This window comes from Balaenoptera borealis, assembly GCF_965194805.1.
Source record: "Balaenoptera borealis genome assembly, chromosome: 16".
Classification (NCBI taxonomy): Eukaryota; Metazoa; Chordata; class Mammalia; order Artiodactyla; family Balaenopteridae; genus Balaenoptera; species Balaenoptera borealis.
Window position 1 is genome coordinate 52,228,566 of NC_138872.1, and position 28,000 is coordinate 52,256,565.

At 57.8% G+C, this 28,000-nt stretch overlaps 1 protein-coding gene across 2 annotated transcripts; it reads left to right on the plus strand.

The window, feature by feature from the left end:
- The first annotated feature begins 161 nt into the window (after window positions 1–161).
- On the plus strand, window positions 162–27,961 carry KCTD5 (potassium channel tetramerization domain containing 5). 2 transcript variants are annotated; one of them, XM_082360730.1, is made up of 7 exons: window positions 162–469; window positions 12,405–12,513; window positions 14,172–14,263; window positions 16,228–16,323; window positions 19,645–19,770; window positions 22,537–22,595; window positions 26,265–27,961. In XM_082360730.1, the coding sequence occupies exons 1-6, from the start codon at window positions 218–220 to the stop codon at window positions 22,579–22,581; spliced, it is 720 nt and encodes a 239-aa protein (XP_082216856.1). In that variant the 5' UTR covers window positions 162–217; the 3' UTR covers window positions 22,582–22,595; window positions 26,265–27,961. The 2 variants fall into 2 exon arrangements, with proteins under 2 accessions (XP_082216856.1, XP_082216857.1); XM_082360731.1 differs by lacking the exon at window positions 22,537–22,595 and having other exon boundaries at window positions 164–469.
- Window positions 27,962–28,000: the final 39 nt, after the last annotated feature.

Sequence of the window (28,000 nt, forward strand, 5' to 3'; positions counted from 1 at the left end):
CCCGCTCGCATTGGCTTCATCGGACCACGCCGCGCCGGGCTCCGGCCGGAAGGTGGCACGGACGGCCGCTTTTCCGGACCTGAACTTCCGCCTCCCGCGTGACGTCGGGGTGGGCGCTTTACGAGGGCGGACCTGTGGGCGGGACGGAGCTCGGAGGACTGTATTAAAGGCCGGACGCTTCCGGTAGAGAGGAGCTGTGGCGGGGCTTGCTGGGATCATGGCGGAGAATCATTGCGAGCTGCTGCCGCTGGCCCCGGGCGGCCTCGGGGCGGGGCTGGGGGGCAGCCTGTGCCGCCGCTGTAGCGCGGGGCTCGGCGCCTTAGCCCAGCGCCCCGGCAGCGTGTCCAAGTGGGTCCGGCTCAACGTCGGCGGCACCTACTTCCTCACCACTCGGCAGACGCTGTGCCGGGATCCGAAATCCTTCCTGTACCGTTTGTGCCAGGCCGACCCCGACCTGGACTCGGACAAGGTGAGGGCCGCGCGGGCCAGCCAGGAGGGTTCGGGCCGCCCTGGTCGGCGGCCCGCCGCACGCCCCCTGCCCCACGCTGAGGAGACCCGCCCCGGCTGCGAGCCCCGCGCTCCCCTCGTCTCCAGCTCGACCCGAGCCCCCCGACTCCCTGTCCTGGGCCGGGGAAGGAGAGGATGGCGCCCTGGCGCCCACCACCCTCGAAGATCCCCAGCCAGTCCACGTCGGGGTGTCTCTCTGTCTCGCCCTCTCTGCTCTTCGGTGGAGGAGGTTTCGCAGACCCCAGACTCTGCTGTGGATCTACTTTCTTTTCCTCCGCAGATTGTTTTGCCCCTGGTGTGAGAACACCTCTTCTCCGTCCCAGTGTACTTAGTGGCTCTGGAATCCGAGAACCCTGGTGTTCTTCTCATCTTCTCACATTCCAGACGTTTGACTTAACGTTGGTGTGGGGGGTTGACACGGGTGGCCTGCCTTTCCCAGTGACTTGCATTTAGAGAGTTGGTGCTCCATCGTTTTCAGCCGCAACACGCACCCACTCAGCACTCTCAGAAAGTGCCGTCCATAGAGTGATTTTTCAAACGGAATGTTGCTCATATTAAGGGGTGGCTTAGGGGTGTTAAGGAAGGGCAAAATAGGAAATTTTTTCAATCTAGTTTCTAATTAACCTAGTTTTCCTATTGCCCTCTCAAAAGGATAGGAATCTCTAGCTTGGTTTGCTGATTGCCTTTCATCAGATTAAATGCTCATACTGTTGTGCAGATGGTACTAGAAACTATTTTAATTATTACCTTTACAAGACTTGTGTGGCTGAAGAATATCTCTGGAGCTGAACAGCACTGAAACTCATAAAAGGCTCTGTTGGAGGAATAATTGTTACCTGTATTTATCCTAGGCAGTTCACAAACCTTATTCTAACTTTCCTGTGTCTTTCACTCGAGCCTACATAATTGCACTTGGCTTTGTGCCTTGCCAGCCCAGCATTTGCCAGGCATAGGCTTCCCAGAAAGATTCAGATCCGTCTTCAAGATCCAGAAGCCTGACACAGACCATCCTCTGTGTGGCATGACCTTATGATCGGGAAATGAGAACTCGAGTTACCACAAAACCACCAGTCATGGGTAGAAATCAGGGTTTGAGATGCCAGCGCTCCGGTACCTTCCCCCACCCCCCCAGCTGTTTCCATTGCTCATTTGACCAAGCTCTCCATTCTTAGAGAATTGACCTCCCAGAAAATGATAGTCATCTCCAGGATAGAAATAAGCTTTTGTTAGCTATGATTTTCCTTTTATAGCGTGGGTGTATGTTTTACTGTTTTGTTTTTCTGTTTAAACAGTGGGCCTTAGTGGTCATTCACTTGCATTTCTACTTGAGCGTTTCTTTTTTGTATATTGAGTCCGATTTTACATTGCTCTTGTCCATTGGGTTTTTTTGAGGCAATGGCTGTCTGTTCAGCACTGAGACTGTTATTCAGAGCTGATTAACTATAGTTTGCCCAGTTAAGTCTTTACTGTCTCAAGACTACTTAAAAAAATTATGCTTTACTGTATAGTAGTCCTTTGGGGAGGGTAATTTATCAGAGTATGTCTATGTTGAAGTTGCTTTTTTTCACCATCATCCAGTTAACCACATTTGATTTCCCAATTGTAAAATTGAAATTTAGAACATAAAGGTAATGCAACAGATACAGTTTCTGTCTCATAAAATAGTTGTTAGTAAATATGGGTTAGTTTTAGCCACAGATGTGAATTTGCCAGAAAGAGTAATGCTAATTCCCATTAGTCATGGTCGTAGAGTGTTTTACCTCAAATGAGAAAATGTATAAGGTACTCATTCTTCTCAGTTTTTTCCCCCTTTGGTTCTGATGAAAGAATGTCCCAGAGATTCACTCCTAGATCATTAAACCTTGAGTGAGGAATCTGAGGATGAGGGTGGAGGGAAAGGGGTGTTTGGAAGAGTGGGATGCTAGCAATTATGTGATGGAAGAGAAACAGGATGTTGAATCACATGTAAAAATCTCCAAGCCCTGACCTCATAGTTAAGATTGATGAAAGCATACCTCACAGATATTCACAGGGCTGGACGCACCTGGTGGAAGATTTTCTGCTGGGCATTTGTCTCCTGTTCATTGAGCACCTGGGCTTGCAGAGTAGTGCTTGGGTCGGGGTTGGGTGGGGAGATCAGGGGGAGGAGTTCCAAGAAGTGGAAGATCTGGAATCTTTCAGGAGCCTGATGGGTTTGGAGTTCACTGGGAGAGTACCTGGAGCTTGCTGTTAAACGCACAGTGTCTGGCGGGGAGCTCAGTCATGAAGCCCTGTGGGAGTGGTGGTGTCAGGACATTTTTCTGGAGGAGTGCTTTGTTAAATAGCCGACAGGTTGTTAGGGAGGGTGGGGAGCTGGGCTGTAACTGGGACCCACTGCCCACGGTGCCCCAAGCCGCTAAACCCTTACCCTCTTGTCTCCAGTTCTGACTCGGGGCCCTTGCTGCCACGAAGTTCTCTCTATAGATAGCCCAAGTGTGAATTCTCACTTCCTCCTGGTGCTTCCCCAGTGGGGCTGTGTCTGTGTTATTCATTTCGGCATCTGTTCACCTGCTATCCTGGGTCATTTTTCTCTCCCCTGTTCCATCAGGGGCAGGCCAGGTGTAACACTCCTTCCCAGAAGTGCTTTGTAAATACTCGACATGTGATTCATTTGGGTTATATCTCTCTGTATTCCATGGTACCTGGCCCAGTGGCATTGTTGAAAACAGATTAGAGTTTGTTCAGAGCTGAATCAGTCCCTGTTTCAGTGTGGAGATACTTTAGGAATAAAAGGGAAACAGGAAATACTACTTGGTGGTTGGAAACCACTCAGATTAAGTAGGATTTGGGGTGGAGGGGCATTCAGTCTCTGCACCTGAGCCAGGCCTGGAGAAAACTGTGTTTCACATGAGCTTTTGCCCTTCAACAGGGCCGTCGTCCTGGCTTTGGGGTTGCAGATGTGGTGGCATCAGATGGGTCTTTGAGGGGTGGGGCCGTCGAGGTGCTTCCGATGACATGCCATGTCCTCTGCAGTTCTTTGCCTGTGCCAACCCCCAGCGTACTTGATGTTGGCTAGAGTTTCAGGATTAGAAAGATAGTGAGTGAAAGGAGTTTTACGGACAGGGCTAAGTGATGGGGGTGTGGGTGGAAGGACTATCTTTTAAGCTGCTTGGCAGGAGAAGTGGGGATTACTTAGAGTGAAACGGCAGATTATGTTCCGTGTGACTAAGTCAGAGGCGAAAGGCTGAGAGCATCGTGAGCTCCAGTGTGAGGGCTGGGTCTCCGGTCTGAGGCCAGGAGTGGGGGTCCCGAGCCACTGTGCATTTCGTCTCACGCTTTGCTTGAGGATTGGCTCCGAGCGTATTCTCAGCCCTGACCCCACGCCTGGCTCAGGCCTTGGGCAGGTGGTGGCCCAGTGCAGTGGGGGTTCGCTCGCCGTGGATGCCATGGTCACCTCTCCACAGGGCCCCTCGGACCTGAGCAGGGAAGCCCTGAGGAAGGGCTTGCCTTTAGTGAGGAGAGCTGTTTGGGGCATCGGACACAGCCGTCAGCCGTCTGAGGGTGGCTGGGAGGAAGTGGTCGTCAACTGCAGAGCAGTTCCTCTTTCCCCCGACCGCACGGGCAGCCTTCACTCGCTCTTGGCCAGCGGGACAGTGACTGGTCTTGGTTTCGAGCAGCAGTCAGAAAGCTGCGGTCCACCTGCCTGGTTTTGCAAATAGAGTTTTATGGGAACCCAGAGATGCCAGCTCCTTATGGCTTGTCTGTGGCTGCGTTCCCCTGGAGTGGGTGCACATGGCTGCTTTCCAGGGATGCTCAAGGACAGCTTTCATTGGGCCAGGAATCTTTAAAGTCCTTTAGAGGAGCTGACTCTGTGTGGCACCCAGGGAGGGGTCTGTGTGGCCAGGGTGCCAGCAGGCCACCTTGAGCACTGGTGCTCTCCCCAGACTGCAGAGCGCCCAGCACATTCCGGTCTGGAGTTGGTGGGATGTGGGTGTTGGGGGTACGGGGCATTTTTCATGGTGGCCAAGTTAGACTTTGGACTCAGGCCTGACTTTGACTCCACCCACAACTTAACCTGCCCTGCGATTTGGGGTTAGTTAATGTACCTCTCAGAGCGGAGTCACAGAGGAGGAGTTGTGAGAATTAAGGAAGCTGAGGAATATGAGCCCTCCCCCACACAGTGCCTGGTGCTGGGTCGTTGCAGGAATTAGAGATGGCTCTTAGTAGTCTTTATTTTACTTTTGTACTTTGTTTTTAGAAAGAATGTACCAAGAATGCTTTTTTGTCCCCCTCAGAATTTGTTTTTGTTCCTGTTAGTCACTTATTACACGCTCCCTCACTTGCCGCAAACCTCATGCTGCTGGCAGGTAGCTCTGGTTGCTGGGCCGGCCTCAGAGGGTGGGGTGTGGAAGCCGGGCCCTTCAGTGCCCCCTGCGTCCCAGACGGACACTTCTTAGGACAGGCCCTGGAGGGCCGGTTCCCAACTCTGGGCACTGGAGCCTGTGCCAAGGGGGAGGGGCACAGCTTCCTGGGCAGCCATCGAGTTATTGTACAAGAAACCTGATGCCCTCGAGCCTGGAGAACACAGCTCCAGAGTTCAGTACCATCCTCCATGTGTGTCTGCGATGGGCTTGTGGCATCAGGGAGGCGTCTGAGCGGGGGTGTATACCGTTCATCTCTCCTCGTCATCCGTATTATGTTCTGTGGGTTTTAGTTTCCTCAGTGGTTGGGCTTCCAGGATCCTGGCCTGGTGTTACAAGTCAGGCTCCGTTGGGGCTGGTTCTGGAGGTGATGAGCTGGGCTAGCCCATCACTGCCACTACATAGGCCAAGGTAGGTTTTTCGAAACAGGTAACGGAGAGGCAGGCAGTCCTGGGCGCCAGGCAGTCCTCAGTGAGGAGGGGAGGTGGGCGAGGGTGCAGAGGAGCCGTGGGCCTGCTCTTCAGCCCCAGCGAGAAGGAAGGGGGAACTCTGCACCGGATCTGCCGGCAGGGCCGAGCGTAGGAAGAGAACAGAGGCCGCCTTGGAGCCAGCAGGGCGGTGGCTGTGGGGCAGCTGCTGGGGAGGGCTCGGGCACCCCCGGGAGCAGCGGGCGTGGTGTGAACCCCTGGCGGGGCGTCCTGGCTGCAGAATGTCCTGCCTGCCTGAGCTGAGTGACTGGTGTCCAGGGGACTGGAGACTCTGGGCCTGGAGGGGGCCTCGCCTCCAGGCTTGCAGAACCACTGTGGGGAGGTTTGCGGCCAGGGACCTTGGGCTCTTCCTACTGGTGCTTCTCTCCCAGGCGGATGTGGTTTCCGCCTGTTTCCATGTCAAGTTGACTTCCTAGTTTCTCTCTCTCTCTCTCTCTTGCCACCAAGCTGAGTAGTGTGGCATCTGTAGGGGATTTATGTGCAGGTGTTCTGTAACTGGAGTGTCTGTAGGGAGGTAAGTACCTGAGAAATCCGGACAGATGACTGCCCCCTTGCCTTGTGATAGAGATGTTCATAGCGCTGTGACCTGGACGGGTGGCTCTCTGGCTGGCAGGTCCACCCACGACATCCTGCCCACGACTGCCCCACACCCTGGGGTGGCCCGATGCCTGTTTCTGTCTGCACAGTTGATGTGGCATCTGCTCCAAGAAGGCCCTGGTCCTGCTGAGCTGAACGGTCCCTGTGAGCCATCTCCGTTTGTTCGTGGAGCTTGGTGGGACCGCCCCCCCCCCCCGCCACCTTAGGTGAATTTGAAGCACGTTTGTTCTACGAGAATAACCAGGAGCCTCATGTGCTGGGGTCCTTTCACACGTCCTCTTGCATTTGTTTCTTAGTGAGCCTCATTTGAGTCCTCTATGTCACCCTAAATTCTGTTTCTAAGCCACATTCTAGGACTGGGAGGCACCCGGGGGTCAGGGCCCTGAGAGCTCGGTGCTGGTTGAGATCTGAGGGTGGGAATGACCCAGAGCCCTTGCTTTTCCTTTATTCCCTGTGTGTGCCGGAGGGTTTCCGATCTCCAGGTGTACACAGGGCATCGTAGGGTCTTATATGGGGAAAGCTAAGTCAGAAGCAGCCAGCACTCCCACACACGTCAGCACAGTTCTGCACATCTGCTGCTTGGACAGCCCTCTAGTCTCTGGGCCTCTGGGCCTCTGTTTCCTCATTTGTAATTGGTGATGTCTAAGGCCTCTTCTAGGTCAAGGATTTGACAAACTGTAGAAAACAAACGAGAAAAGAGGGCAGAGGTGAAGGTTTTAAGTGAAACAGAATCACTTAAATGGATAATTTCAGAGTGAAAATTATTTCTAATTATGTTGATTGCAAATGTTTGTGTACAGAAAATTCTATGCTTTTGCGTTTAGATTTCAAATGGGGAAATCTGACAGAATACATCTTGCGTTTAGCTTGGGATACTCAACCCTTTGCATTTCTAGTCTCCAGTGGCCGTGCGTTTCTTGTGTTCCATTTCCGCGTGTGTTTGTGGAAGTTGGGAAGGTGATAGAAAGGAGCCAGGTGCAGGCCTCTCCAGAGAATGCACGGAGCTGGAGTGAGACTTGACCACAGAATGCATCTGCGTCTACAGCCTTGCCTGAGAGCCTGACTTCCTCGACCCTCGTTCCTTATGGCCGTTTTCAAGGCTATGTGCATGGTTCTATCAAGGGGGCCGGCGGCCCGCCCTGGACCCACGATGTTTCACCGGGCAGTGCATTCGAATCTGTCTTGAACGTGAGGGCCAGGCACAGGCGGGCGGGAGAACCTCAGCGGCCCTGTCAGAGCATTGCCTCCTAACCAGCGCCGAGGGGTGAGGCTGCTGGGCTGCTCAGAAGGGAGTGGACGGGGTGGGGCTGCGCGGGTTTCCAAACAGGATCGTTTTCTCTGCCTCCGTCCATTTTGGGACTGCAGGTCAGGGGTCTCCTCAGAGAGCATGTGACATGGGCTCTGGCCTGTCTTGCCTGCTGGCTCCTCTCAGAGAAGTGACTGCGGGCAGGGTGCTCCTGGCCGTGGCCAGGGCGTTCCCTCTGCGGCACAGGCTCAGGGATGCAGGATTCACAGTTCCCTGGAGCCCAGCAGCTCGGCCTCAGAGGCTGGGCCCCCTTGGAGTGGGATTCGGCCAACTTGGCCATCAGTGAGCCCCCAGCAAACAGTGTGTAACCTGACGGGCATGACCGCCATTAAATATTCAAGAGCCAAGTCCAGCACTTCTCTCTTTTATGCCTTTAGGATAGATGTATATTTTAAAAGCCAGCACCTCACAAGTAGGTCAGATGCAGACTCAGTGAGAAGTGGGGATAGTCAATAGAGAAAAATGATTTGTCAAGCAAGCAATCTTAATTCTGGCTCTTTTACAAAAAACCCCAAAAACCTCAAGCCTTGCCACTATATAAATGTAGCACACGCTTGTTATATAAATTGAGGAGAGGACGGAGGGAGGGAGGAGAGAGATCCTCGTGTCTTGCTGCCTTTTGTCAGTGTGACCATGCCAAGTGCACATCACAAGGTTCTTCTCCCGTGAGCAGGTGATGGATGGGGTGCTGTTACCACAGCTGCCGGTGGCCGAGCCTCAGACATCCCCTTCCGCTGCTGGTGTGGGTGTCACAGAGACCATTCTCTCTATGCTTTTGCATAAGCGAGCCTGAGACTTCTGAATTTGGGATGTTTTGGTATTTTCTCTTTTTCTGTGTTCTGTAGTTTTCTTTATTTCTGCCTTAGGATGGAGGCCCCAGGGCCACTTACAAACACAAGCAACATGAGATGCCGAGGGCCCTGGCGCCCGTGTCAGTCGCAGCCTGGTCACAGTCAAGTGTGCAGGCAGCCCTTGCCGGCACGCGTACACCCTCGAGTGCTGCTCGGGCTCAGGTGCTGGAAGACGGCGTTCCTCCAGAGCTCCTGCCTGGGTGCCTCTAAACGAGAGTCAGTCTGCGGTCCTCTGGGCTGTTGCCCAAGATAAAGCCCAGTGGAATTTGGGGGCCCTGGCACTCCTTGTAGGATGAGAGCGCCGCCCCAACATGCTGCTGCCCAGTCTCTCCTAACCCTAGAGTCTCAGCCTTGTTTGTTTCTTTTTCTTAATTTCTTTCTTTTTTTTTTTAATTTTGGCTGCGCTGGGTCTTCGTTACTGTGTGTGGGCTTTCTCTAGTTGCAGTGAGTGGGGGCTACTCTTTGTTGTGGTGTGCGGGCTTCTCATTGCAGTGGCTTCTCTTGTTGCAGAGCGTGGGTTCTAGGCATGCAGGCTTCAGTAGTTGCAGCACCCGGGCTCAGTAGTTGTGGCGCACGGGCTTAGTTGCCCCGCAGCATGTGGGATCTTCCCGGACTGGGGACTGAACCCGTGTCCCCTTCATTGGCAGGTGGATTCTTAACCACTGGACCACCAGGGAAGTCCTCGTCCTTGTTTCTTAATGAAGCCCATCAGATCAAAACAAATCCACGGGAAGAAACTGGGCCAGAGAGCCCTGTGGGGTCCATGGAGGAAGCTGCCATGAAGCCTCCTAAAGTCTGCTTAGCAGTGGCGGGGCTGGAGGGGCGGGCTTGTCACTGCTAGGGGATGGCCACTTGACCTTCAGTATCTTAGGGTCACCCCATGGGCCTGCATTTCCAGGTCTAGGTGGGTGGGTCTTCCCTCCCGGGAGGGAGTGCTAAGGCCACACTGCTGGGGCCAGCGTGGCAGCTGCTGGACTGAGCTTCCTGCCCTCAGCTGGTGACACCACGTGGGAGAAGCATAGGGTGACAAGGGTCCCAACTGAAGCCCATTCCAGCTTCCCCAGTCCCCTGCAGGCCGGCTCAGGCAGTGCGTCCTGGGGCACCCAGGAAGCTGGTGCCCAGCTGTGGGCAGCCAGTGCTCTGGTGCAGGTCTGGATGCCCAGCACCCAGGCCTCTCTCTCTGGGGTGCTCTCGGCCCCAGCTTTCTAAACCCACGTGTGGATTGAGTGCCCAGGATGGCCTCCTCTAGGTTTTCACATGGGTTTTTTAAGATAAGCCACGGACTGTGCGGTGGGGGTGGGGAGGTGGGGAGGGTGTCACTGGAGGCACTGCCTTCGCTTCCTACCCGGGGAGGAGGCGTGGAAGGCGCAGGCCTCTGAGGGCCCGGCCAGGTGTGTGCTTCAGTCTCCTGGCTCTGTGCTTCCCCATCTCTGTGGCCAGAGCATGTGGCTTCCTCTGCCTTGGAATTTGTCCCAGCCCCCAGGACAGGTCACGAGCCCAGCTCTGTCACCTTGAAGAGATGTTGGACTAGACACAGACCGTTAGAGCCAGAAGGGCCCCCGGCCTCCTCTTGGCTGAGTATCTCATTTGACAGATGGGGAAGCTGAGGCCTGGAGAGAGGAGCAATGTGCCTTGAGTAGCCGAGCGTGAGCCTGGACCCCAGGGGTTCGACCTCCGTGCTCCCGCCAACTGTGGCTCTGTGCCCCCCTCGCTGTGGTGCCAGCTCTCTCCCGGCTGTGCTCCCGGCATCTCCAGGGACCAGAGCCTCTCTTGTTCTCCGGGTGGGCCACCAGGAACGTCTGTTGGTGGATACGAAGCCTGGGTTCCAGACCCTGAGACGCAGGTGGGGTCCTCTTTGCTCTTCCACCCTTGGGCCTGGGCTCCAGCCCAGTTAGCAGCAAACGCCTTGGACTCTTTGGCCTTGTTCTGGAAGTATCCGTGAGGCTGCTCCTTTTATGAAGGCAGGGGTCCCCACACAGCGACGGGCCTGCCCCTCCCTTGGATGGCTGGGTAGTTGAGCATGGAGGCCACTTGCCTTTGAGCACAGGGTATGGGCGGGAGCATGTTGGGGAGGCTGATGGGCGTGCTGTCCCCCAACCCCTTGCTGCTGCCTCTGCATTTGCCAGCCTGGGTGCTGGGTCCCCAGTCTCTCCTGGGGAGTCCTCAGCCCCCCGGGGTTAGAGGGCCTCACCTCAGGCACCCTAAGATGGGGCCACGAGCCTGGCCTGATGTGCGCCGAGCTGAGGGCTGGGCCTGGGCAGGAGTTCCTTCGGAGCATTGGCCACGTGGCTTTTTAGTGAAAAAGCCACCCCTGTTCAGCGGCCTCCCGCCCCTGCCCTTCTCCGGGTCAGCCTGGTGTGTGGAGGCCCAGCCCCATCGCTGGCTCTCCAGTGCTCTCCAGTGCTTGGTCAGGGGTCCCTTTGCATCTGGGCGGTGGCCCTCTCACCTGGCCCTGGGCGTGCCACCACCACAGTTTTTGTGGGCTCACCTCCTTTCCCTCCTTCTCTGTCCCATCCCCCATCCCTCCAGGCTTTGGAGGCCTGGGTCACTTCCTTTTCCTCTCCCGCCCACTCCCAGTGCTGAGCGAGATACCCAGTGTGTCGGTGGCATGGCCTTGAGCCCTGTCGTGGGACCTCAGCCCCGTGTGACAAGGGAGGCTCCCTGGGGTGTCCTGAGGGCGGAGATGAGCCCAGTCCCTGTCTGATCTTTCCTTCTCGATCTTCTGCCAGCTGTCTGTGGAGGTAGCAGTGAGCCGATGAATAATTCCTGAGCTTGGCAATCTGCACTTGTCACGCTTGGGCTCTTTTCATCGGCAAGGTGCAGGGAAGAGCCCCTGGATTCCGTGTTGCGGCAGCTCCATCCTTTTCTTTCCAGACCTTGGCCCCTTTGTAGGAAATGGCGGCTGTTTTTCACCAGTAGGGAGGCTGCTGAAGCATCATTCTTCCAGAAACCTGTCCCAGGGGTCTTCTGGCCTTGCTTGGAGAAGAGGAGGGGTCTAGGGAGTCTGGAGAAAGGGCTGAGGAGCCAGGCCGGGAGGCAGGGTCCCTTGGGACAACATCTGACCAGTGCTTCCTTAGATGAAGTTGGGGGTCTGTGTGTGGTTGGATGCTGCCCTGGGGGCTAGGAAGCCCATGGGGGGACCAGGCGGTGGCCTATCGAGGCAGGAGGTTGGGTTGAGCACCCAGGGCCTGTGGGAGAGAGGAAGGGGCAGAGGTGCTCCAGGCTGAGCGGGGCCTGCCCACCCATCAGCGAGGCTCCGGGTCCCGCTGGCCCCACATCCGGATTTGATCTGAGGAGAGCAGGTTTTTACAGCTTTGTGGACTCGGGAGGAAACCCGTGAAACCACCAGGTTTATTACACGAAATTCCAGATTTGATGCTCATGAGTGAGAAGGGGGCCCTAACACAGCACTCCGCTTCACGGTTGAGATTCCTCCCAGTGGGAGTGAGCTCTGGGGACCGTGGGCTCACCACATCCAAGAGGTTCAGGGGGTTCCACCTCGCCACCTCCCTGCCAAAGATGCCTGACGCTGTGTGCCGTGGGCAGTGAGGGTCCCTAACACTCAGAAAGGCCCTGGCCCATGGGGGCGAAGCAGGGCCTGCCCAGGTGTGGAGGGAGCGCCTTCTGTAGATGGACCCCGGGAGGCGCTGCTGTGGGGGAGGCCTCCTCGGTGGTCAGCAGTCTCAGGGGAGCTCTAGGGTCACTTGGCAGCAGAAAATGAAGCTGTGTTCCATGAGCCTCTGACTACCCAGTCCTGCCCAGCGAGGAGCCCCGAAATGAGTAGCGGTGGCCCGGGTCACGGTGTCCTTCAGATGCTGACCTGTTGGCATCAGTCCCGCCTTTGAGAGCATCCCATGGGGGAAAGTGTGTCAGGTTACTCTTGTGGGACGGTTGCTGAAATGAGAAAAGGATGAACTCGCCCTCAGGAATTATTGGAGCTGTGAGGAAAGAGGCCTTGTACACAATCTCCTTGTCTCAGAGTAAATAGGGAGGTCACCTTGATGCAACAGAGCTTAAACTTGGCTTCACTTGCAGTGGTGACAGATCAGGGTCAACGGCTGCAGGTGGCTGGAAGCAGGCGACGCTGCTTAGGGGTTCCCTAAAGCACCATAAACGCTGATCCTTCCAGTTGTGTGTTAGACGCGTACAGCCCACAAGCCTCCAAAACCCCCTTTAGCTGTGGCTGGGCTGCGGGCCAGCTATGGGAACTGTGCTTTCTTGACTGGGATTCACCTTGGTGTGTTGTTCTTTGTAGGATGAAACAGGTGCCTATTTAATCGACAGAGACCCCACCTATTTTGGGCCTGTGCTGAACTACCTGAGACATGGAAAGCTGGTCATTAACAAAGACCTTGCTGAGGAAGGTGAGTCGCAGGCGGGACCGGGGTCGGGGGGGCCCTCCCTTGCTCTCCAGCTCCATCCCTCACAGATGCTTATCTCAGAGGCAACAGGGCTGCTCGGTGCTGCCTCTTCCCCTTTTTTTCCTCCAGGAAGCTGAGACAATCCAGAGCTGGGTGGGGGCCGGTTGGGACTACAACCCATTCCCTCCTTCAGGCGTCTGGTTACTGGTGCCGTGAGGGTGGGGCTCCTCCCTGGGGCCCGCTGCTCTATGGTTGCCTTGATTCACACAGCTTGGGGCCCGCTGCCTCCCGGGGGTCCCCGGTCTCGGTCACCCCGGGTCTGCTCTCCTTCTGGGGCAGCCCTGGCAGAACCCCCTCTGAGTTCTTCCTGCGTTTCCAGATGCCTGCCGTACTATGGCTCCCAGCTCAGGGTCCGGGTGGTGCTGAGAGCCCAGGGCTCTCTCCCCTTTACTTGTTGAGCTGAGCCCGCTGCCTCCTTCTCTCTGGGCCCTCTTGCTCCTCCGACTGCGTGTCTGCATCTTCTTTTGCAGTGTCTTTTTTGTGCACACACGTGTGTTCTGCGTGTGCAGCTGTACAGTTCTAGGCAAACTGTTCCCAGCGTGATTTGCTTAGAAAGCAAATGTGGTACTTGCCACAGATCAAGCCCCTGCCGCCCGGCCTTGCTCACCTATCTTCCATCAGCCTCAGACGCAGTGCTTTCTTTCGGGAGAAAGGCCCCCACGGGTGCCGTTTCCCATCTGCCCCTCAGAGCACGAGGGGCGCCTGGAGCATCTGGATGGTAGAAGGCTGGCCTTTCAGGCCAAAGCGCTTATCCTGAGGCTTCCGGGGCTTATTCGCAGCCCCACAGTCCCCACCCCTGGATCCAAAGGGAAGGGTTGATAGGACGTCGCCCCGCATCATCCTGAGATGGGACGTGCCAGGTGCACCTCCCTTTGGGGCCTTGAAGAGAGAGACGTCTGCCTGGGCGGTGGCTGCCCCACCCCCCGCTCTGCTGAGTCCCTGAGACATCATTAGGCTGCAGCTCGAGGGTCAGACAGAGTCCACGGCTCTGAGCTCCCGGTGCCGCTAGCGCAGGGACCCGCTGTGCAGAGTACAGACTGGTCGGGACAACCAGGCATGGTGGCAGCAGGCATGCACCTGACCTTCTGGAATACCCACGAGGAGCCCCCGAGGCAGGGCCCCTCCGATCCGCTCTTCAGAGTTTCCTGGCCGTTCAGAGCCCCTAAACTGGGGACGTTGCAAACGGCAGGAAAGGGTTCCTAAGCTGGCAGGACTCCCGCAGCTGAGCAGCCTCTCAACCAGCCGTCTTCTGACTGACGCAGGGACCCATGTGAGGCGGCCGCTAGCCCAGGACAGACGGCCGCAGGCTCTGCAGGTGGTCTGTTCGAGAAACGTCCCGGGCACCCGGCGTGAACTCAGCACCCAGAGGGTCACCTGGAAGGACGCAGGCCAGACGTGTGTCCACAAACATGCCCTTTCTCCGTGTGCGCCCTGGGGCCCTGAGAGCCAGTGGTGTCTGCAGAGTCTGTAGGATGGCAGGACTGGGGCCGGGGGCTTCCAGTGGGCTGGGCTGAGAATGGGCCACCAGTCCACTGAGGGGCAGAGGCACAACGTTTATTCTTTGATCTGGTGGGAATTATAGTTGTTTTTCTTTATTCTAGGGGTGTTGGAGGAAGCAGAATTTTACAATATCACCTCACTAATAAAACTTGTAAAGGACAAAATTAGAGAACGAGACAGCAGAACATCACAGGTGAGACCGGTGACTAAGGTGCAGGAACCTTCCGAGGCCTGGCGAAAAGGCGCGGCTCGCTTCCCTACCTCCTTGCTGACCGGCTTCCTCTGGAGTTGTCCTGGCGCCTGTGGCCTGCCCTCTGGACACCTCCCGCGGTGCTGCCAGCTGGCACCCTGGCCGGCACGCAGGGCACGTGCTTCGGGGGCCCCACTCCAGTGGGGAACAATGAACAGCTGCTGAGGAGGACAGTCCAGTGAGGGTGAGGAGGGGGCAGAGGGAGAGCAGGAGGCCTCTGTGGGACTCGAGTGTGTGGCCGTCTCGGGGAGGGTATTGCAGACAGGGCACAGCAAGTGCAAAGGGCCTGTGGTAGCTGAGTACTCAACCCATTCAGGGGGCCAGTGTGGCTGGAGGGACAGCACAGGGGAGTTGGCGGCAAGCTGGGCACAGACGGATGAGGTGGGGGTCCTGTAGGTGTGTGTAGGCACGATGAGAGTTTGGCTTTTACCAGGAAGGAAGGGCTCAGTAGGTACTCTTTGTGCTGGACTGTGTCCCCAGTGGTGCAGAGCTCCATGTGGGACCCATTTGCACTTGACCACGGTCAGCAGTGCCAGGGCCAGCACAGCCACTCTGCTACCCATTAGGCCAGTGTTGTTTGAGGTGGGCTGTGTCTAGCACCTCCCACGAAGGGAGGTGCCAGAGGGTCTAGGCATTAGTCTTTGTTGCGGTGCCGGCTCTGCACTTGTTAGCAGAGCGCTAGGCCCTGCCCGGTGGGTTCCCTCTGCCAGAAGGCTGCTGTGAAGTGCACTTTCTCTCAGAGCTTCATGCCAGACTACATGAAGAGTCTCCGTCCACTTAAAACCCTTTCACTGCCCCCCACCCACCCCGGGCTTTCCCGCTGGGCGCCCGGCAGGCCCTGAGCTGGAGCTCTTGGCCTTTGTGAAGAGGCTTGCTGACAGCCTGGCCTCTCCGAGTGGCTGGTCAGGGGCCAGGGGAGGGCACACTGGGGCGACGGCATGGGAGGCTGGGACCGCCCACCACACAGCCCCCGCCCTCTCCCTGTTGCAGGAGCCACGGGACCATCGGGACAGCGGGAGGGGCCTGGGGAGGGGGCAGGAGATGTGGCCACGAGCTCCCCAGTCATCTCTGGCCAGTTTGAGGCCTCTTTCCCCTCCGCCCAGCCCCCCTGGTTACGAACCCTGTGACCTGGGCTGGCACCAGCCCTCTGTGCCTGTGTCCCCCCTGCATGGTGGATGTGGGAGAGGCCCCCTCACAGGCTGGCAAGGGGATTAGCAGGCTCAGGCTGAGCAGCGCTCAGTGTCCTCCACTGTTTCACAGATGAAAGCACTTGGGCTGTGTGGTGACCAGTGTACTTTGAGCTGTGACCCTGTCACTGACATGTTGTGTATCGGCTGGAGCGGCAGCTGTATTGGGACAGGCCTTTGGCCAGTGCTCCCCGCGGTGTTGCCAGAAGCCAAGCTTGGAGCATAGCTCAGCGAAGGTCGGGTGGGTGAGTGGATCGGAAGATCCACGGGCTCCTGTCCGAGCTGCTGTGCGTGTCTGAGAGCTTTTTTCTGGGAGCAGGGCTGAGGCTGGTCCTGCCTGGCTCTCAAGGCACCCCCTTAGTTCAGAGACTTTGTGTGGTTCCCCCAAGGCACAGGAATGGCTGTCATCGTGTATTCACATCTAGCCACAGGTGCTCTTGGGATTTCAGGAACATGACTCATTTTATTTTGGAATTCAGAAATGGAAATATTTTTGGAGGTGGATGGGAAAGCAGAAAACGGCAGCTGTTCCAGCATGTTTGTTTTGCTTCTTCGGTGGATGCCTTTGGGGTTCCTTTAGGCGTCACGACCTGGGCCCCAGAGGTGGAAGGGAACCGTCGGCCTCCCAGGGCCCCCGTCGCCATCCCTGATTGGCACGTGGGGTGGGGCTGCGAGGGGGCGGGGCACAGGCATTGCCCTCATCTGTGGCCCTTCTCACAGGTGCCAGTGAAGCACGTGTACCGTGTGCTCCAGTGTCAGGAGGAGGAGCTCACGCAGATGGTCTCCACCATGTCCGACGGCTGGAAGTTTGAGCAGGTAGAGTACCCCCTGAGCCTGCAGCACAGTGGATCTTTTATTAATTATAAAGGCTCTGCTCGGGTCCTCAGGTCAGCTGGCCCCCGGGACCAGTAATGAGGTGTTGGGCGGCCTGCAGTTCATGGAAGCATGGGTCCCCATCATGTCTCCAGCACCTCTCACAAGCAGCAGCTGTACCAGTCCCGACTGGATTGGTCACGGGTGATGGGGGGAGTGGCAAGAGTTGTTCTTAGGGTCCCACCTCCCAAGTCTTCTCTCTGCAGTTATTTTTCTTAGTCTAGCCCATTCTTTTGTGGGAGGACTGTTCTGTGTGCTTTTCTCTGACATCTCCGTGTGTCCGTGTGTGTGTGTGTGTGTGTCCGTGTGTGTGTCCGTGTGTGTGTGTGTGTGTGTGTGTGTGTGTGTGTGTGTGTGTGTGTGGAGTCAATATCCTGAGTGCCTCCTGGCCTGACCCCACCACCCGTCCCCTCCCGTGTCCGCCCTGGCCCCTCCTGGCCCTTCTGTGCTGGCCGAGCAGATGGGGCTCCAGCTCCTTTGTGCTGCCGTTGGCACAGATGCCCTTCCCCTTGAGGCTGCTCTGCAGCCCCCCAGCCCCCTGTCCTGCCCTTGGTTGGAAAGTGCTGCTGACTCTGGCTCAGCCATGCCCCTCATTTTCCTCAGCTCTCCTTTTGCTAGGACGGCTGTGAGAAGGGGTGAGAGCCAAGACTCTTCCACCCACCCACCGCCCTCTGTCCACAGCGCTCTGGTGTTTCTGTGGGCATGCTGCCTCTCGTCCTGGGGAACTGCAGCCCGTTACCTGTGGGCCTGAGAACACGGCAAGGATGTCCTCTTGAGTGGGTGATACCTTGCCCACAAGCTCATTGTCGCTGTTTGTGTGTCTTAGGCAGAGACTCTGAGGTTTGGGCTTATGACCCTGCCCGGCCCGAGCCCCGGGCGCTGGTCTTGAAGGGCGGAGACCAGTCTGTGACCCCAGCCCGCCCCCTCTGGCTCCTGAGAGCGTCCTCTGGTGCCAGCTTTCTGTCCACGGTGGGAAATCATGGGGTCCCCTGGCATCCCTCCTAATTAAGGCTACCCTTTGTTATGGGTCTTTTGAAATAATGAATCAGGCTGTAGAATGCTTGGCAACCTCTTGAAATGTCATGAAAGGTGCAGTCGGCACTTGTGTCCCACTCTCCACCCGGAGACGTAGCCAGCAGGGCTGCTCTGATGCCCTGCCCTTGCCCTGGGGCAGGGGTGTGGAGGGTGTCCAGGCGGGGTCCCGTGGTTGCATTTGCATTCCTCACTCCCTGACCCCAGCACAGTCACGCCAGGCTCACAAAGGAAAGGAAGGCTCCCACCGCCCCTCGTTTTGTCCCTTGGTGTGCAGCCTAGAAAAGGGCTGGGGAGACGGGAGCTGTGGTCACCGGTTCAGGATCCGTGAACTAGGTCACCCTCGCTGTGGCTCCTGTGGAAGGGAGAGGGGTTCCCGTGCCTCCTGCATGGGCACTTCCTCCCCGAGACCAGCTCGGGGGCTTTGTCCTGAGCTCCTCCGAGCGGATCCCAAACCCACAGCAAAGAGCAGCTCCTCTCTCCCCAAGTCTCACCCGCTTTGCCCAGTTCCTCCCTTGGGGACGTGCTCCCCCTGTTCATGCCGGAGAAACTCCAGAACCAGGGTCATGTTTGTTCACTTGTCTACTTCCCAGAAACAGGAGCCGGAACTGCAGGAGAAGAGGGGCCGGAGCCTGGGACCCCGCGAGGTGGTGGGGCTGAACCCAGAGTCGCCTAGTGGTCAGTGACAAGGCCAGAGCCAGGTTCTGAGAGGCTTGCACGCCTCGTGAGGATGTGGTCCCTGGGCAGACCTGGTTATGAGTGGCTGCGTACGCGCTGCTCCGTCTGCATCCAGGGCCGGGCACCCCTGAGGTCCGCAGGTGGCGGGCCTGTCTCCGAGAGGCATTTATGAACCTAGAACAGCCTTCCAGTCTGTTCCTAGAACAGACCTTTTTTTTTTTTTTTTTCCTCCCCTTCCTCAACTCTTTATTTCACTATCGCTTTGGTAGCCATCTAACCCCCAATGAAAAGCCTAAGGTTTACAAAGAAATTACAAAACAGCATTGCTGCAAGATCAGTCCCATGTTTCGGAAAACAAATACCTGTATGTGTACACAAAACACAAACTCCCTGGACCCCATTCCCCAGCATCCAGAGTGTTATCTCTGGCAGAGGCTGACAGGTGGGCACCCTACCTAGCCTTGGGGGAAGGGTGGGAGGGATGAGTTTCTCGGGGGTCTGATCAGTTCCCTCCATGACCTCTAGAAACCATCCACTTCACTTCACCAGAGAGGCAGGGTGGGCACGCTGGCCCTGGGGCTTTCCTCTCCTTTCCCAGAGCGGGCCGCACCGCTCTGCACACTTCCCTCGCTCGGCGGTGCTCACCGTGTCCTTGTCACTGCACGTGGTGCTCCCGCCCCTGGCCTCTCCTCCGTGGGCAGTTCCATCAGTAGAGAAGGCAAAGATGGAGGGCCTTTCAGGCACTGCCTCGATAATTGTGCCACTGATAGCTCACTACAATTTTAGTGCTTTTCTTTTGATTAAACACAAAGTCCCTGGTGGCTCTGGGGCTAAGCTGGAAAAGGCGGGTCGGCCCTCAGCTCCTGTGTGGCCGTAGTGGTGACCTGGAGGCCCGGGGATGCAGGGCCATGGGCGTGGACACACCCAGACAGATTTCGGCTGAGGCGTGGGAAGCCACAGCCCCGGCATCTCTCTTGCCCCCGGCCCTTCCCTGAGCCTGTCGGAGCTGCTGCGGCCCTCCTATGCCCCTTCGCAGTCAGTAGCCCCAGTGGGAGGAAGGCTTGGTCCTGGCTTCCCTGGGGAGGGGCTCGCCCTCACATGTGTGCGGGCGTGTGCTCACACTTGTGTGTTCAGAGCCCGTGCGGAGGGCACAACTTATGGGCAGAGCAGAGTGCCACCGCCCCGCTGCCTGCTCTCGGGCCCGGCCCGCTTGGTGCCCACTCCAGCATCGCATTCCCCTCCCTGGGTCGCTCAGCGTCCCCGGGACCCAGCCAGGAACCTGAGAGGAGCTTGGACGTGCTGGCACAGGAGGCCTGTCCTGCACGTGGTGTGTGTGTACGGTTGCGTCCGAGCTTGAGTGTGGGTGTTCAGGGACTTTATTTTCAGTAAGTTTGTTAAAAGTCTCTTGGCTGAATCCTGTCCCTTAGCTTCCCTGAGCATTGGCCGTCTTTGCCGGGGGTCTTCGCAGGCTATTTCCCTCCTGGCGGGGGGCTGGTCTTGAGCCAAGTGTGTGAGGCTCTCTGCCCACATCCCACTGGCCTTCTCTCCTCCCAGCTGGTCAGCATTGGCTCTTCCTACAACTACGGGAGTGAAGACCAGGCCGAGTTCCTCTGCGTGGTCTCCAAGGAGCTGCACAACTCCCCGTACGGCACGACCAGTGAGCCCAGTGAGAAGGCCAAGGTGGGTGAGGCTGCGGCCCGAGTGCCCTCTGCAGGGCTGGGTTTCTCTCCTTTGCTGTGTTGTTTCTTACTGTCGTCACGGCGCTCCTGGCCGTGCAGGCTTCCTGGCGGCCTGCTCGCCTCATGCTGCTTGTCCATCATCACGTAATTCTTGCCTGGCATATCAGAAGCAGAGTCCTGGAACAGAGGACACGGACGTCCACGGGATGCGAGTGGTGGAGCGTGGGGTTGTTGAACACGCTGCGGCTCCCACAGCCCAGGCCTTCCGCCCTCACCTCTTCTAACCCGCTAGCCTGCTCCTGGAAGTGTTGCTGTCTTCCAGTCCTGCCGGTGGGGGCTACGCTTCTGAGTGATGCCACTGTGGGCTGTTTTCCTGGGGACTGGGGACGTCGAGGCTGGAGGGCAGGGCCTCCTGGTGGCACCCGCCTCGGATGCACCCATCCCAGGCTTGGGAGTCGTGCTGGTTTGTAAATGGAGCAGATACGGCAGGTTGTGTGATTTTGAGACTCCACGGAGTGTTGCCTTGGCCTGGCACAGGCCAGTTCCTGTTGAACTGCACCGGCTCCCTGCTGGACGTCTGGCCCTTCTGTCTCCCGAGGAGCGCAAGGGCAGCCTCGTGGCAGGGAGCAGCTGCTACCCTTGCCTGGAGGTGACAGGTTCTAGTGGCAACTCCTCTGGGCTTGTTCCTGAGGTCGGTGACTCCAGATGTATCTGTCCTTGCAGAGTCCAGCATCAGCCTGGGCAGGCCTTCTGGACCTTCAAGCCAGGTGGTGCCTGGACAGCCCCACAGCCGGCTCTGAGGGGACCCAGGGGCTCTGTGGCGGCCAGCCTGTGTGTCCTGGGCCCACAGGTGGCCCTGGTGGAAGGCTCCGACATGCTGTCAGAGGGTGTTTTGAGTGAGTGTGGGCAAGGCCAGAGGGGTTTTAACTGATGACATTAAACCAGGAGCTCCAGGCCTTCCTCACACTCTTGGCTGGTGCCACCCTGGCTGCTACCTGCCTAGAACTGCCCCTGTGAGCCTTTCAGGGTCTTTCTTGGAGGCGTGGGCTTGGGAATGGATGGCAGATTCACCTCGCCTGCTGGTCCTCCCGCAATGGCCGTCCTCCACTGGTGCTCGAGGCAGCTCTTTCACCCCAGCACGACTGGGCAGTTGTCCAGACCCTGGGGCCTCCAGAGTCCTTACATCCTGGCCCCCACCCCACCCCCAACCCCTGGCCTGCAAGGGTGCCTGCAGCTGCAAGTGCAGGGTCTGGGCTGTTCCGCCGCTGCCCGGGACAGGCTGTCGTGGGGATTGGTGCAGGTCCCTGCAATGGGCCGGGAACAAAGGGGTCCCGGTGCCATGCCTGGGGACGTGCTTCCTGTTGAGTCAGGGTAGGAGGCAACCCCACCTCCCGGAGCCCCCAGCCTCACGAGGAGCCATACCTCTCTGAGCATTTGCAGGGCTCTTTTGCAAGTTGTCTTATTTTTAGAAACTTTTATTTCTGAACTTGAAAAATGCTCATAGCTAAGTCCTCCAGGGCAACTGCCTGAGCTCATGTCCCTCGGGTGCCTTTTCAGCTGCAGAAGGGATGCGTTTGTGCTGACAGAACTCCACTCATGACCCCAAATCCCTTTGCCATTGAAAGTGCGGCCCTATTTCTCTCTCCAGAAATACCTGGCTCTAGAGTGTGGCAGCCACAGCGGCTTCTAAACTGGGGCCGTGGCAGGAGCTCCCCAGGAGGCGGAGCACAGCCAGGGCCTCCGTAAGCCATGGAAAAGTGTTGAGGCCGGATTGGGGGTCGGGATCTGGGGACACTTGTGCACAGCCTGGTTGGAGCAGTACTTCATGTTCTGAGGACAGTGAGTCCACTACTGTGGACCTGCTCACTGGGTGCCCACAGCACGGGCCAGACACACACACAGACACACACACACACACACGTCTTGAGGTGGAAGTGGCAGGAGAGAGCGGGTGGGGGTCGGGCAACTCAGAGAGGGGACCGGTCCACTGAGAGCGGCCACCAGCAGCCCCAACTTCAGGGGCTTCCCAAATCACTCTCCGACTCCATGATCTGCTGGGAGGACTCAGAACTCACTGCTGGCTGTTCTGCTCAAAGTTACAGTTTATTACAGGAAGTACGGAAAGAGGGGGGGTTTCAAACTTGCCAGGGGAGGGTGTGTGGGGCAGAGGCCAGGAAGTATGCCAGACGTGGAGCTCATGTTGCAGAGGTGCTCCTCGTGCAGTCAGGATGCGTGGCACCGTGCATGGAGCACCGCCCACCAGGGGTGCCCCGACAGCCTCCATGTGCAGAGATATTACTGGGCTCAGTCACATAGGCATGATTGATCCATTGATCAACAGTTGATCACCCATGTGCCTGATTGCAGTCTCCAGTCCCCCGGCCAACTGACCCCACCCCCCCATCACATGGTCAGACTGGTGGTGTGTCCTGGAGGTCATGACCTCCCAGGAGCTGAGGGCAAAGGCCAGACCTCTGTTTGGGCAAGGTTCAGTTTTTCACAACACAGAGGGAAGGAAAACTCTGGAACTTTGGGAGTGCCGGGGCCCAGGGACGTCGTGCTTCCCCCCACAGTGTGATCTGGACGAGGCTGGCCTGTAGTTCGCCGCACAGCACAACTTCAGGTCCAGCCCTGAGCGCCGTGCTCTCTGCTGCCCCGTGGAGGCCTGGCCTGTCTGGTTGGGCTTCCCTCTGCTGCCTCCCGCCTCGCCCTGCACTGACGGTCCCTCTCTTCTTCTCCTCCCTGCCGCCTGCCGGTGCCGAGCCAGAGTGACGACGAGGACACGGGTCACGAAGGGAATGACTCAGATTAAGTGTAAATGTCATGGTGAGCCTGCGCCCTTGAAACTGACCACCTACCTTAGCCTCCTTGATCCCAGCCCCTCCTCCCCTGCGTCTTGTCTCGTGCCTGTAGTTGACAGAGAACCTTCCATGCTAGATGCCAGCGCATAGATCTGCACTGGAGCCAGTCTGTCTCGGGGCGGGGCTGTCTGTCCCGTTTGAGGATGCCCATGTGGGTGGGGTTGGGACCTTGGCTGAGGCACCTGCGCGCTGTGTGTGTCAGGCTTGGGAAGGGCCTCCTTGCCATGGGTGCCAGCAGCAGGGACACGGGCCTGCGCCTCCTAGGGACACGCAGCCCCCAGCCCGCCAGTCTCCCCACCTTGTCACCAGTCCACCCATGGGCTCAGGGCCAAGGAGTCGGGGCTTGTGCCACAGAGAGTGGGCCCTGATCCCGACACCAAAGCCCGTGGCACCCCTACTCCCTCATGCCTCAGACTAGGGGTGCTGGTGGAGAGGAGTCTGTGGGGACCCTCCTTCTGTTTGCCCTGTCATGGGAGGCTCCGTGGACGCCCCCTCAGCCCCTCGCTGCTCCTCAAGTCCGTGCTGCCTCCCGGCCCCTTTTGTTGTCCGAAACCCGTGGCTCAGCCAGGATCCCATCAGCAGGGAGCGCCTCGTCTGCTCCCTCGCGTTGGGCAGGGCACAGGTGTCATGCAGGGGTTCCCCGCCAAGCCCTGCAGGTGAGGAGCTCGGGAAGAGCCTGTGGCCAGCCATGTGCTGAGAGGCCAACATCTGGCTGTGAGTCTGGTCTGGGGACGCAGACCAAGGATGGCTTTTACGTTTTTAGTGGTTATTTTTCTGGTGATTATATGCGTGCATAATATCTTCAGCTTTACTTCTTGACTCGGAAATCCTGAAGTATTTACTACCTGGCCCTTGAAGGAAAAGTTTGCTGGGCCCTGGTCTGGACCACTGCCGTCCAGGGCATGTGCAGCACGAGCTCCATCTGTCGTTTTAAACTTTCTAGCAGCCACGTTAAGAAAATAAAAAGATGCGTGAAATTGATGTTAATACTGTTAGCCCATTACATGCATAATATTGTCATTTCAACCTAAAAAATCACTGACATATCTTACTTTGCTCTTCTCTAAGTCTTTGAAATCAGGCGGTAGTTTGCGTTTGTGGCCCGTCTCGGTTTGGAGTGACTGCACCTTAGGGGCTCAGCTTGACTTTGGCCTGGCCTGATGGTGAACTGTGGTAGGAGCCAGGGGCACGGGCTGGGGCGGGGGCAAGGATAGAGGAGCCAACCTCCAGGAGGGAGGAGGGGCTTCTTTCAGCAGCACTGCCCACCCCCCGCCCCCAGTTACAGACTTCACATCTGCTGGCAGGAGCCGCTTCAGTGGCCGTGACTGCCAGGGTCTGGGCTGTGGGAGGGGCAAGGTGGGCTGATGGCAGGGCAGCCCTGGAGTGGCCCTGGCCCCTGGGCCTGCTGGGTTGGGGCGGGGGGCGGGGGTGCCATGTGCCATGCACAGCCTGCTCAGTCCCTGTGGCCCAGCTCAGGCCTTCTTGTGGGCGGCAGCCCAAATGAGAGCTCCTTCCAGGGCAGACGGGCCGTGACCGTCACAGGTCCCGGGAGGGGTCTTCTGTCCTCGTTAGGAGATAGTCACTGGGGCTCTGGCTCTGGCAGGGCGACCCCTCCTGTGCTGTCACCTCGCTGCCAGGCTGCGTGGTAGTTACGTGGGCCTTGTCCTTTCTACCACTGAGGCCTGTGAACTCGGACGCCGTCTGCTCTGCTGGGCTCCCACTGAGTGAGCAGCTCTCGGCTTCATGGCCCCCCAAACTCCAGCTTTCCCTGCAAACAGCCACGATGATAGGGCGGAAGACCCTCTTGGGGCTGGGACTAGCGCCATGGGGGCCACAGGGTCCTCTAGGGCTGAGTGGGGACCCACCCTCACCCCAAGTCACGTCCTCAGACCATGTCCCTCCGACAGGGGCCTCCTGGGCCTTCCCAGTGAGCGGGCAAGTCCTGCTGAGCTTAGGAACTTGTTCTTGTCTGGCTTGAGGAGGGGCCTTCAGCCTGGGGTGCTGTTCCCCCAGCACAGTGGAAGGTGCACCTACCGGGGAGTGGGCAGCGGGCAAGAGGGTGTGCTGCCTGGACGGCCTCGGAGCTGTCAGAGACAGAGGGACAGGCCTGGGGAACCACAGGGATGGGGGGGCATCAGGGACAGGCTGGAGAGCTTGGGCTTCTCTTGAGTCATTTGAACAAGCCCTTGGGGGACTTGAGAGATGGGCCTTGTGGTTCTGGACAGCCACCCTGACAGTGAGCAGGAGTCAGGGCCGGTGGTCACTGGTCATGAGCCTGAGAAGTCTGCCTGTGCCCGCAGGGCCTCACTCTGGCTGGGCATCCGTGTGAGCTGGGCCTGGCATGAGCAGGGCGTGCCCCTTCCAGGCATGTCCCCGCGTTGCACCGGGTCCAGGGCTCAGCAACACACAGTGTCCTCGGGGCCGTATCTCTCTCAGCTCTGAAATTCAAGTGGAAAATGCCCCCGGGAGGCCACTCTCACTGCCAGTGGGATCGCAGGGAGGGTCATCTTACAGTGCTGGCCTGGGCGCGGTTGGGCTTGGCCGGGACGCGTGGCCTTTCTGTCCTGGTTACTTGGTGCTTAGCAGCCATGCTTGACGTGTCGAAATAGCACAGTTTGCCAACTCCAAAGTCTCCCCTGGCTCCCATGGGGTTGTGGCCTTGAGGAGCTCCCAGCTTGATTTGGGGGAAGATGGGAGGCATGGATGGTTCCAGTGGCGAGGAAGGCTGGGTGGGGGCGCTGCTCTGGCTCCGAGGTGCTGAGGAGGAGTGGGAGGGAGAGGCTCAAGCATGGCGGCCGAGGGCTGGCAGGGTTCCCCAGTGGGGTCAAGTGTGTGTCCCAGAGAGTCCTGTCTGGCTGTAGCAAGGAGGGGGCTGGCACCCTCAAGGGGGGTGGTCCATTTACGGAAGATGTGACCCCAGCCAGGCAGTGTGGGGAGCAAGCTGGCACGTATGGATGTGGGCGTGACAGGGCAATCCCAGGGGCCCAGGTTTCTGGGTGTGTGGCTGCAGGGTGGAAGGGATATGGTTTACAATGGGGCATGGAAGAAAGAAGAGGGGCAGGTTGGGCTGGGGGCCCAGGGGGCCCTGGTTGCACACATGTGTCTTCCGCCCGGGATCAAGCTGGGCTGGAGAGAAAATCAGGAGTCGGTGGGCAGTTAAACCGCCGGGTGGGCTTTGGCACCCTTGGGAGCAGGGAGCCTCCCATCCTCAGGAGGCCATCAAGAAAGATGCTGCCCAGAGGTCCTTGGGGCCTCAATGAGGAGTCATCCCCCCGGAGCCCTGCCACATGTCTCAGGAGGCCCGGGAGGCGCCGGGTTGAGGACAGGTCTGCTGCTGCCTCCCAGGCGTGGTCGCTCGGTGGTTTCTCGCAGCCTCCACAGGTTCACTACTTCCAGGCATGGTGATGTCAGGCTCGGGTGGAGAGGTGGAGAGCTGGGAGGCCTGCCCCTTGTGTGCGGCCTGGAAGTGGGCAAGCTAGGCCTGCACAGCAGGGTCCCCGTTTCTCGGACCCTGGCCTGCGGTGGGCTCCACCCCCAAGCAGGGCACTTGGCCTCAGGGCCGTGAAGCTCCCGGCTGCAGGCTGCCTTTCCATTCAAGGCCCGAGTTCTCATTGTCTGCATTTGGCATTTTCAGATTTTGCAAGAACGGGGTTCAAGGATGTGAGGAACACAGTGTTGACAACTGAAGAGACGTTTTACCTTTTCCCAAGATGCAATGATCTGCCATGTCGAGGAAGCTTGGCCGTGAGAAGAAACCTGCTTTTGACAATTTCTCTAGAGATCTGGGTGTGAATCCTTTTTTTGCCTCTGAGGTGGGTGGTGAGAGACAGGACCAGCTGTCCGAGGCCGGGCGTCGCCACTCAGAGGCGGCATGCTGCCTGGGCGGGCGTCTCTGTAGGGACCTCCGCTTGGTTTTCACAAGTGCCGCTCGGGCCTGAGGCAGGGCGCTCCTGACTGACCCTTTAATCACCGAAGATCATTTAAAGGACAGCGTTCTTGGTGCTACATAAACAGTCTGTAACGGAGCCTGGGCCTTGCTGGTAGGAAGTGGCCGCAGTGCCACGGCCCTGGGCTCTGGGTGCCTGCTGGTCACCCTGGCATGCACCAGGCCCTGGTCCTCAGGGCAGGGGGTCTGCTGTGCCTCCCAGACATGACCGGTTGGTGGTTTCTCCCAGCCTCCGCGTGTTCACTACTTCCCGGTCCTCCTTCAGAGCTGGGCTCCACTGGCCTGACCCGGCCTGGCACAGTCAAGGCTTCTCCATTTGTAGTTTCCAGGCGAGAGACCTTTGCATCCTTTGCATCCTTTCTTTCCAATTGTGGATAGACTACCCAGTGCTTTCACTTCTTAGAAATGCCTAAAAGTGCTGCTGCCTTTTGGGCTGATCTGTTAAGTCATGTAAAGGGAGGTACAAGTTTTGCCTCGTCTGACCCACCTTGGGGCTCAGGGGGAGCTGGCGCCCATCAGTGCCTTGTTCTCACCTGGGGTGGAGGTCGGGGCGGGAGGCCTGTCCACCCGGCTTCTGGAGCTGAAACTCCAGGTCACGTTGGAAATTGGATGTTTACAGCACATCACAAACATCTCTCTCTCGCCGGCTCTCTCGTGTAACTATGCAGTTCTCTCTGACGTTTCTGGGGCGCTGGGGACACAGGCTGCACGGGCCCTGCCCCCTGACGTGACGGAGCTACCGGGATTCCTTTGAAAACCGCTGTCCGCATGCTTTGAGAACAGACCTTCCTCAGCTGGTCGTGGGGCCTGTCCACCTGGGGGGCCTGGCCCGGCAGGCGGCTCTGCCTCCTGACCTCCAGCTTCCAGGGAGGCTGTGCCTACCGACCGCTGTCTGGCTCCAGACGCTTCCAGAGGCTTCTTGCCTGTGCCCTCTTCTCCTTTGCCAATATTACCTGATGAACCAAGTTCTCCAGCACCTAGGACTTACCTCCTCCTTTTGTAAGGTCTGTTGTATGTTGTTAAATGTTTGGCTTCATCCGTTTATAGCAATCTTTCTGCAGGACACACTTGGCCCTGGTGACCTGTCCTCCCGGTGGAGCGCGCGGGGGCTGGGCAGCCCCTCCTTGGCCTCGGGGTGTACCAGTGGGGCGCTGCTGGCCATTTAGTGTTGTTTGATTTGTGACCTTGACATAATAGATAGGCTTGTGGGGTTTTTTTTTTTAATTTAAAGATATTAAGACTTAATTCACTAAAATTTATTGTAAGGGGATATTTATACTTTTGTACTTTTTTAGGTATCCGTATTTTATCAGCTTACAGTTTAATGCCTAAGTTTCCCCTGAAAATAGCAAATAAAATTGTGTATTTATGAATGAGCGGAACAACTGTTAGTGTCTTAAAATGCACGGAAGAGCCACTACTGC